At 36.9% G+C, this 10,048-nt stretch overlaps 1 protein-coding gene across 1 annotated transcript in view; it reads right to left on the bottom strand.

Annotated features, from left to right (window-relative positions):
• The window catches only part of LOC145497888 (TBC1 domain family member 1-like), a 19,495-nt gene extending 9,899 nt beyond the window's left edge, over window positions 1-9,596 (bottom strand). Inside the window, exons 1-6 of the mRNA XM_081477760.1 lie at window positions 9,030-9,596; window positions 4,411-5,145; window positions 3,163-3,258; window positions 2,588-2,711; window positions 1,965-2,056; window positions 1,480-1,581 (exon numbers count right to left, since the gene is read on the bottom strand). Of these exons, the coding sequence (XP_081333886.1) occupies window positions 1,480-1,581; window positions 1,965-2,056; window positions 2,588-2,711; window positions 3,163-3,258; window positions 4,411-5,145; window positions 9,030-9,557 (1,677 nt within the window). The 5' untranslated portion in view covers window positions 9,558-9,596. The remainder of the gene's footprint in view (window positions 1-1,479; window positions 1,582-1,964; window positions 2,057-2,587; window positions 2,712-3,162; window positions 3,259-4,410; window positions 5,146-9,029) is intronic.
• Window positions 9,597-10,048: the final 452 nt, after the last annotated feature.

Raw genomic sequence — 10,048 nt, 5'->3', positions numbered from 1 at the left:
CTAGACATAAATTCACGTAATATATCAAACACGAAAGACCGTGTTTGACCACATTTCCAAACACCGAGAAGAGAGTTGAAAATACAATGTACGATGTGCAGTGTAGTATTTTTGACGAACTTTGAGGTGTTTGGAAATGTGGTCAAACACTGTCTTGAGTGCTTGATATATCTTCTCAATCAAAACTAAAACTTAAGAGAACACGGAGAAATAAAATCGTAAAATCTATGCTAATTAAGATCAGATATCCTAACACCAACATGATCATGATTTCCTTTCGTTCAACTTGATGAATTATTAATGAGTTTGAGAAGTCATGTTGAAAATGAGTTTGAACTAACAACTGACTTAGAAGCACTTCACATCCAAATGGTTTAGCAGTAGACTTTTTCTTCATTGAAAGAAGTTTTCCTACGAGAATCTAAGAAAGTACTGAAAATCTAAGCTCTTTTAAATAACCCAGTCAAAGTTTTAATTTATGCATAGTCAAAACAACATATCGAATTACTTTACACAGGCAGTCTGGTTTTAGCGGGAAGGAAAAGCTGTCACGCAACATGTTTTTCAAAACACCTGTTTTACACATATCGCTTATATTTTTCTTTTGGAAAGGAATACATCAATAAAGTCATACGCTTTGTCTTTGTAGTTTTCTAAATGATGGTAAATTCATTTTTTGCCTTAGTGTTTTAATTTGCCACACTTTTCATGTACATGAAACACATTGTTCAGTTGTACTAAAAGTAACCAAATACGGCAAGTTTTTATATATCGCACCGCCCTGGCACTGTCGGGACACACGGTCGAGAATAAAATACCATTTTAATTCATTTTGGTCGCTTAAATTTTAAATTTTACTTTATCTTAGAAAAAAGATTTGTATTGTTTCACTTTCTCTCACGAACTGTCTGCTAAACAAAATGTCTGAAGTTTCTTTATAGTTGCCCTCGGGCAACCTGTGATAAGAAGGTGCTAGCCCGACCTATCGTTTCTCTAGTCCCGGGCTATCAGACAGCGTTTTTGTCCTGCCTTGTTGTTCAATCCATTTGAACAGATATTGGCCACAGCTTTGTTTAAGTTTTAAGCGTGTTTAGAGACCTCAACTTTGTCTCAGTTGATAAAGACACAATAAGAATCATGGCTGATATCCAGCCATATTGATCATCTTAACCTACTGCTTGGTCAACAACCCATATATCATGTTGAGATATCACCCTGCCTTTTTAACTTCAGAATGTCACGACGAAGTGGAGGACAGGAACAAGTTCTTTCCCCATGACACAGATAACCATGCAGTGGAGGTTGACAAGGGATTATCATTTCAACTCACAAAAAATTAGGAGTACATGATAAAACAACACTTGAAGACTATGGAAAAAAATGAATAAACAGCAAGCAACCACATGAAGCTAACAATCTTTGCCTTGTGCACATCTAGATTAAAGCCACAGTAATAAAAAAGTGAGGATTGTGTGTTACCTGACCAATGTGTGTATGCTGTAGTTGTCTTCTTTCATATATTCCTCTCAGTATAGCCATGATTACTTCATTTTCTTCATTCATTCCTGATGGACTTTGAGCCTTTAAAAAACCCAGAAACTTGGTAACACATTCACAGGCTGGAATGCTTACAGCAGCAACCTAGAGGGAGTACATTGTAGGGCCTGCACAGTGGTGAGAGCACTTGCTTCTCAATTCACTGTCTTCAATGTGGCCCAAGTTAAAAACCCAGACCCAGCAGTGTTGAGTTTACTGGTTCTTGTCCTTGCTCTAGAGCTTTCTCTCCAGATTCTCAAATTTGGTGAGAGTTGATGGTTCCCTGACTCATAAGCAGATGTTGTTGACTGCTGAGAAAACTGTTAGAAAGTTTGGACAAATAAATCCCAAGTGAAGTTTTAAAAAGCCTTTTTTATGCCTTAAGCAAGTTATATACCTTGCAAAAATAAATATAAATAATTGATTACCTTAAAAAGTTCTGTAAACTCACTCATCTCCTCATCAGTAAGGTTAATTCTGTGTTTTTGCAGTATATCATATTGATTACTAACTGTACGACCTACAAAAGACAACAAGTAATATAATTACAGTCCTGATTCATGGGCAGTGGATGTTTTTGTGTCATAAAATATGTGAATGAACGAATGAACAAAGAAAACAGTGCACATACCCATACATGAACAAAGAAGCCAATAAATGAACTGAGATTTCATTAATTTAAATCTAAAGAAGCATTGGCCTATTGTGGAAGGCACGATGGCCTTATGGTCAATTTGCTGGACTCTGGATCAAGTTAGTGGACCACGTTTGAGCCCTGGCCAGGGTAATTATGTTATGTTCTTGGGCAAGAAACTTAACTCAAGAAGTGCCTCCCTCCACCAAGAATACATGGATACCAGTGAAATGTTGGGGTAACGTAACAGAATACTGGAGATGGACATACATCCCATGCAGGGGGAGTGACCATACTCTTAGTTGCTCCAAACTACAGAAACCACAGTTAAGCACTGAGAGCCCAGCCAGTTGGGCTTAAGAGGCTTAACTTCTCTTTAAGGGGTTATCCCAACTAAATATCAAGTTGCATACATACCCTCAAGTTGGACACACAGCTGATGCAGGTGATGAAGAGGGCACATGTCACACACTGACGTTGGACCAGCAGCTTGCCATGCATTGTTAAATGCTCGCCTTAAGGACTGCATGACATCATCCACCTTATGACCATAGTGTTGTATTAGTTCATATTGTTCATTTTATGTTCAAGACATCCCTCATGACAGTTAGCATAGGTCAGTAAGTATTATCTACAAGGTATGGTACTAAAGATCCCTCTTTCAGCCTCTTCATTCAGTCAAGTGCTACTTTTATCTATTTTTTTTAGCCCAAAACTTAGACAGACCAACATAATCATATTGAGAATAGAGTACTGGTCTGAATGCTAAGGAAATAGGTGTAAAGACAATGGAACATGGATAGATGTGCAGTGTATGCAAAGAATACATACATACATGTATAGTTAAAATACATGTAATAATTTACTAAATTACATTTAACCACAGCAGACAAATTTGAAAATGGCAAGAGCAAAACTTAAATATTTTCAAACATATGATGTAGCAGGAAATAGAATGAACGAATAATTAAGTATATTATGAACAAATTTACCAGCTGCTCAGATTGACCCTTGAAAACATAGCAGTAATACTGTCCAGTTTTAGGTTCATGGCAGATGAAACCAAAATGTTCAGGTGTCTTTGTTCCCTGCGTTCAGAAGGTTCACAATAAGGGATTGCATTGGCAATTATTATTATATAAACATTGTCCTTAATTATTCAGTACCCTAATGTCCATGATCCAGCCAACATCTCTAACTTACAGGTGGACAAAAAAAAGCAAGACAAAGTCGTGATATTAATGTCACCTGTTTTAAGTAAGTGTATGTTTCAAAATATCAGCACGCATATTAAGATCTACATGACATCAATTGGAATTTGACATAGAAGATGTTAGACATTTCATGATTGGTTATTCTGCTCTACATGATATTACATGTATCATTATTAAAGTAAATTAACTTCCAACCAATACTGCATTGATTTAGGGTGCATTTCTATAAGAAATTCCAAGATTGGATTCTAAAATCCAAACACAGATTTTGCATTTCTTTACTAAACAGATTAATGCAAGATCACTCGAATCATGGTACATCAAAGGAACTGAAGAATCCACTCTGGGTTAGGATTCTCCTCCTTTAAAAATTCCAAAATATCAAATTCATTGATTTTAAGTTGTTGAGACTTGGTGGGAGAAGGTTCAGTGGTGATAAGATTTATCTAGTAAGATACTCCAATTCATTGAGTCAAGAAAACTCACTAGAAGTTTTCAATAAATTCTTTGTTGCGAGAAGTTATCCTCAGTGCAGTGTTTGTTTACTAGTGATCCTAGACATCTGTTGAAATGTTTTCTTTTGCAAGCCATTTCATGCACCATTGGTTTGAGTCGCGGATTCAGAAAAGGTGATCACGTGATGACAAAGTCCTCTCAGCTACAAGTTGCAGAACATTCTTCAAATCGGCTCAAAAGTAGCCAGTTTGTAGAAAATTGTGATGAATTTTTCATCTGACAATCTCTTCTCTGTAGCATATCTTGAATTGCATCTTGCTAGAAAGTGCAAAACCCAACAAACTTGCAAACAAATTGTGAAACAACTTCCCCAACAGCAGAGATTCACTCATCACATGATCATGAAATTGGGTATCACATGATCACTTTTTTCAAATCTGTGAATGAAACCAATGGTGTGTGCAACGGCCTGAAAAATTAAGCCATTTCAACAGATGTCTGGGATCAAGAGCGTTTATAGTGATATCTTTATATTAAAGCCAGACTAAAACTACACTGTACCAAAGTTACCTGCTGACAAAATGAAACTTCTCGGAGTCTTCTCTCCATCAGCTGCATTTTACTCCCATTGCTAAGACAAGCGATTGAAAAGATGCTGATTTTAAAGAGTATATTCCTGTCCTCACTAACACCACCAAAACTAGAATGCCTTGAATGTGTTTTAGCATGATGCTGGCTCTTCACTGAATTGTTATCCTTAGAAGAAGAATAAATGTTGTTTGATTTGTCACCATCACTCGCAGACCTGGGCCTTCCACCTATACTGTCAACTCTTAGTAGTGTTCCGTGCTTCCCGACCTCAGACGGGTTTTCTTCACAATCGTTTGTTCCACCAATCATTTCCTCACCATCAAAGCTTTTTGCTTTTTTAACTGCTTGATGCTGTTTAGCATGATGTTCAATGTGACTGACTGTATTAGAACCCCTTTCTTTCTGTTCACTCTTTTGTCCATTCAGCTCTTTTTCAAGTTCACTCATTCCTTTACGCTGATTAAATCTCTCCACCAGGTCGTCAATAAGAGTGGGAGGAGCTTGTTTATGGGAAACAATCACTCTTCCAACATACCACAATGGAAAAATAACAGCTTGAGAGTCCCCACTTTCACTAGGATTATTTGGACTGCTTTTGTTACTGTTGTTTGTTGGTTGTTCAGGAATATTCTCTTTATTTGTCACTGTAGAATTTTCTGTTTGCTCTGTTACCTGTTTGGCAGCATCACGGATACTGTGCAAAAAGCCAGTAATCTGTATACAAGCAAAACTATGTTAGCAAAGAACAACCTCAACTTTACACAGTCAACAACTTGATTTGCTTAGAACGTCAGTTATTTTCCACCCTCGAGCTCAGCCTAACCCTGTGGCAAGAGACTACAGGAGGGAGCTTACTTCCCTTTCAGGACATAACTTGATCATACAGTAGGTAAATAACTTGTTTTCATCAATGAATCTACATGGTTCAAATTAAATGATGATGGTTTAATTAACTCATTGTCAATGGGAGGTTTTCATTAATTATTAACCTATCATATTCTTTAGCTAATATTTCTACAAGTATTTACTGCACTGTAGCCTGTAATATCTCATTAGAAAGGGCATAAAATATACTTTCTAGAAAAAAAAAACCTTTGCCATCATGGAAGCTAATATTATCCTGAAAATTTTTTTTTAAACCATAGAATTAAATATAAAAGGTTAAATGGCTGAAAAACTAAAAATATTGTTAGAACACTCTATTTTCAGAATTAGTGTCAAAGCATTTTCCCTGATCTATAACCAAATGTATCCCGAAAACCAAATTAAAAATGACACGATCTCAAATTAACTACGATTTTTTTCTGGACGTAAACAAGCATAGCGCATTTCCGTTACTATGGAAACCCCCAGTCAGTCTCACGTTAATATTTATTTCACAACAAAAAGTCAACAAAACGAAGCCTTTATTCAAGATTTCTGAGCTCTACACTATCAAAAACTGACATGAACATAATTTAATCAATAGCCAAGATTCTTAAGGTAAAAAGGATGAACCGAAGGGAATTTAGTTGCATTTGAACAACATGTGCTAAAATGGGTGACCCAGTGCGAAGACTCACGTAAGTTTGTTTACCTCAGTTTTTCGCTTCTAATTTCCAGATTACTGTAAAAATTACTTTCTAATTACTTGAAATGCCCTTCGGATTGTTGTCCTGGTCAAAAACCATCGTCAGAATCTTTGCAAATCGTTTTAAGCTCACCCGATTTGATTCCACCATTGTGACATGAATTTGCCTGATGTTTGAATAATTGTTATGTAGACCACATTCAACTGTCTCACCTGAAAACTACCCAGTGATTGGAAAATTATGTCAGCTTCCTGTTGTCCAAATTTGGCGTTAAACAGCAGTAACGCAAATTTTTGGTGATTTTTTTCTCTTATGGGTACGTGCGTGTACCCATAATAATAGCATTCGTCAACAAAGAGTTGCTTTATACTAATTAGCAACTTGAACTCAGTTTTTTTAGAGTCTTCTTAAGTGACATTTTCAATGTCCAGATCATCTAACAAGGGGTGACCAAATACCACAAGAGGTGTTTCTTCAAGTCAGAGCACTCCATTTTGCAGAGCAACACCATTAACAAGAGTAAACTACTCTCTTGCGCTTACATACATGTACTTTTAATTCAAAGTTAAGAACAACAGAAACAGGCTTGCTGCAAAAAACTAGGACAGAGGCCACCAAAAAAAAAAATAAACACAAAACTAGGCCAGTTCCTTCAAAGGTATGCATGCAGCCCAGAAGCATTTTCTATGCAATCTTCATCTGTTCAAGAAATGTAGTAGCCTTGTGCAAAATTTGTCATGTTCAATTAGTTTTCTTTTGTGATAAGTTAATAAAGATGGTGAATTTTAAGCTCGGTAATGAAATGTGAAGGTGAATTAATCAACATGACATGAGCGTGGGACAAAGAAAAATTCTGAGTCCCCGACAGGAATCGAACCCATGACCTCCCAAACACCAGGCGGGCGCTCTATCCACTGAGCTACGAGAACTCATGGAGAGCGAGGTCATTTAACTGAGTTCATATATGACAGGTGTCCTGCATACTGCTAGGATCAACGCTATTGAAGTCATCATGAGTAGTGATAAATTAATAAAGATGGTGAATTTTAAGCTCGGTAATGAAATGTGGAGGTGAATTAATCAACATGACACGAGCGTGCACCTGCACGGTGTTTGGGAGGTCATGGGTTCGATTCCTGTCGGGAACTCAGAATTTTTCTTCGTCCCACGCTCGTGTCACGTTGATTAATTCACCTTCACATAGTTTTCTTTTGTGTTACATACAAGCTCATTCAGACACTGGTTCATTTTGAAAATTAGTAGTTGGACCAACAAACCTTGCTTTGTGGGACTTTAAGACCATTAGAAAACAAAAATTCCTTACCTCTTTACAAAGCTAAAAAATAACATATTTTTGTTGACTATAATAAAATTGATCAAATGAAAAGTAACCAATTTACACTAGAAGTTTTCTTTAAAATAATTTTCTATTTGTTTTGCAAGAAATAATTTTCATTGACAACAATAAGATGATTGTTTTTCAACAACACAACACATTTCTGACTTTGACAAGATAAAGAATTTCCCTGAATAAACTTAACACCCCAATACTTCTCTGATTTTGAAAAGACTTTCCAACCCTTTCAACCACGTTCACTGTTGCTTCCACAGTAACATTACAAGCAAGTGCATTTTGATCACATCAATTTAGCAATTTCATTCCAAAAACAGTACTACCAGTTACAATAGCTGGTAAAATCCATTGTTCAAAACACCTATCAAATCTGCATATATTTGTGAGGAAAGAATTGCAACTTATGTATAACGATCATGTTATTCAAGGGATAAAAAATTTATTATCACTTAAAATTAACCATCCATAACACAAATACTACAAGCAAATTGCTCAAAAAAATCTTTACGCTCTTATAAAGAGGGAAAAGTACTCGTCCATTTATTTACATTTTAATTTCTTACAATGCAGTATTTCAACATATTAACATAACATGTGTTTCAAGGATGAAGCAGCTACCCCAACTAAAAGCAACACAAACATGTTATTTCATGGGAATTATGTAATCTAAGGGCAATACTTGCTCCAACTAAAAAGTGAAACCCATTGTTGAACTAAACCAAAGAAACAAATGAATTCCCAGGGCTGTGACTGTGTTTGTTTTAAGGACAAGAGGATATTGTGTGACACTGGGATAATTTGCATAACAATTACAAGTATACATGTAGATGTGCCTATATTACCTTGAACTTCAAACCAATGTAAATTGTACGTGATAAAATTTTGCGAAACGTGCTACTTTCCAAATATTCACTCACATGCAAACAATGAAAGCTGTGGCAAAATCACGTCCAAAACCGAGAAAAAAAAAATCAAGATACCAAATCCGATGTACACGCTGTAAAAACTCAACAAAATTCTCTTGTGATACTCGACGAAAACAATGGTTTGAACAATAAGCAACGAGGCATGTTCAAGCAAGGGAAATGACAAAAACAATAATAATAACATAAATTTTGTCGTTAGATAAGCTAAGAAAATTCTTTGGCAAGTAAAGTTATAGGCTGAAAGTTTTATTGGAAGAGAAATTTGAAAATACGATCCCCTTGTAATTTAAGTTTTCCAGCGAGTACGATCAATATAGAGATTTTCTTATTCCTGTTGAAATTGAAAAGATATCGCAAAGTCGAGTTTCTAGCGGAGATATGTACAAGAACAAAAGAATAACAAGACTTCCCATTAAAGGTGTATCATGTTACTTTTTAGCAGAAAGCTAAAACAGTCTGTGCAATCAGCTCAACTGAGCTAGAGAAGATTTACTTATAGAGCCATAGTTTTCACGAAGGAAATGGCAGCAGTCGACATCGTATGAAGAAGAAAGCGAAACCTGATAAAAATACAAAAGAAGGTGCTTAAAAAAAACATAAGCTTAATTGCCAGTCGCAAAGTCATTGAACGTCATCGGAGCTCTGCTTGAATAAGTGATTGAAGTTGGAGTTGAGAGAAAACAAGCAACATTGTGAACGAGAAACCCTGCATAGCTACATTCAATAGGATTCTAAAAGATTTCTTACCGAGCTTATTTCGACGGCTTCAAAGACGTAGCAATAGGAGGAAGACGGTTCCTCGGGGATTTTTGTCAAATAGGCAAAACATTTTTTGTCCACAGAGCGCGCGCAGCGTGTAATGGTCTGCACCTTGTGTTGAAACAAAGTAATGCTCTCAGAGCAGTCGACTGCCTTTACCGTCATCTCCTCGACCCTCAAATCAATGGGATTTCGCTCCCTTTTTCTCCGTATTTCAGCAATAAACCATGGAAGCATGCGTTGTGTGTAACGCTTGTCCAGGACTGCATTGCCGAGGTAGATGAAACGGAAACTGTCGGGTGCTTCACGATCATAATGTTGTCCAGTGACGAGTGTTTGTTCATCGATTGTTGTGTACGAGTTGTCGGCGACGTCCGCTTCTTCAAAGCTTCCAACCCCACTGTCTAAGGAATTAGACATTGCAAATTGGTTCGAAGCTGGGGGAGTTGTTTTAGAGCGCCGCCTGAGCTCCTTGTTCTCATGGTTGCCTTCTCGCTCCTCTGCCTCCGTTTCCATCAGACACAAGAGCAAGAGTGAGCAGGCACATGCGTGGTACACGAGGCTTCCGTCAGCCTCGAGATCGCGCTCAAGTTTTTTGCTGACGCAGGAGCTTTTTTTTTTTTTTTTTTCACGAGACCAACAAGCACTTGTAATGTATTTTACAGTTCAGTGGTTTACAAATCTTTTCAAGCATGTCACAAGCATATTGGTTTTGAAGTTAGGCGGCCAAACAATCTGTCATATGCATGCTAATTCTCAGAACATGAAAAATTTAGCTCGCTTTGCAATCCCTCCTAACAATTTTATATTTGTACCTCCTTGTTGGCGAAACTGAACTTAAACTCAAAACTCACATACAAAGGAGAGCACCAGGTGGAATAAAAGTATTCAATTTTCCCAGTAAAAGTACTCGCTCAACGCTTGGTGATTGGTCAAGTCAAGTTTAGGATTTGGTTGGTTGGTAACGGCCGTTGGAGGACTCTGGATTCTAAAGACCTTTTTTGTTT

The sequence above is a fragment of the Orbicella franksi genome, chromosome 9 (assembly GCF_964199315.1).
Source record: "Orbicella franksi chromosome 9, jaOrbFran1.1, whole genome shotgun sequence".
In the NCBI taxonomy this organism is placed as follows: Eukaryota; Metazoa; Cnidaria; class Anthozoa; order Scleractinia; family Merulinidae; genus Orbicella; species Orbicella franksi.
Note: the sequence above shows the minus strand (reverse complement) of the source record. Positions and strands in the feature narration are given on the sequence as shown.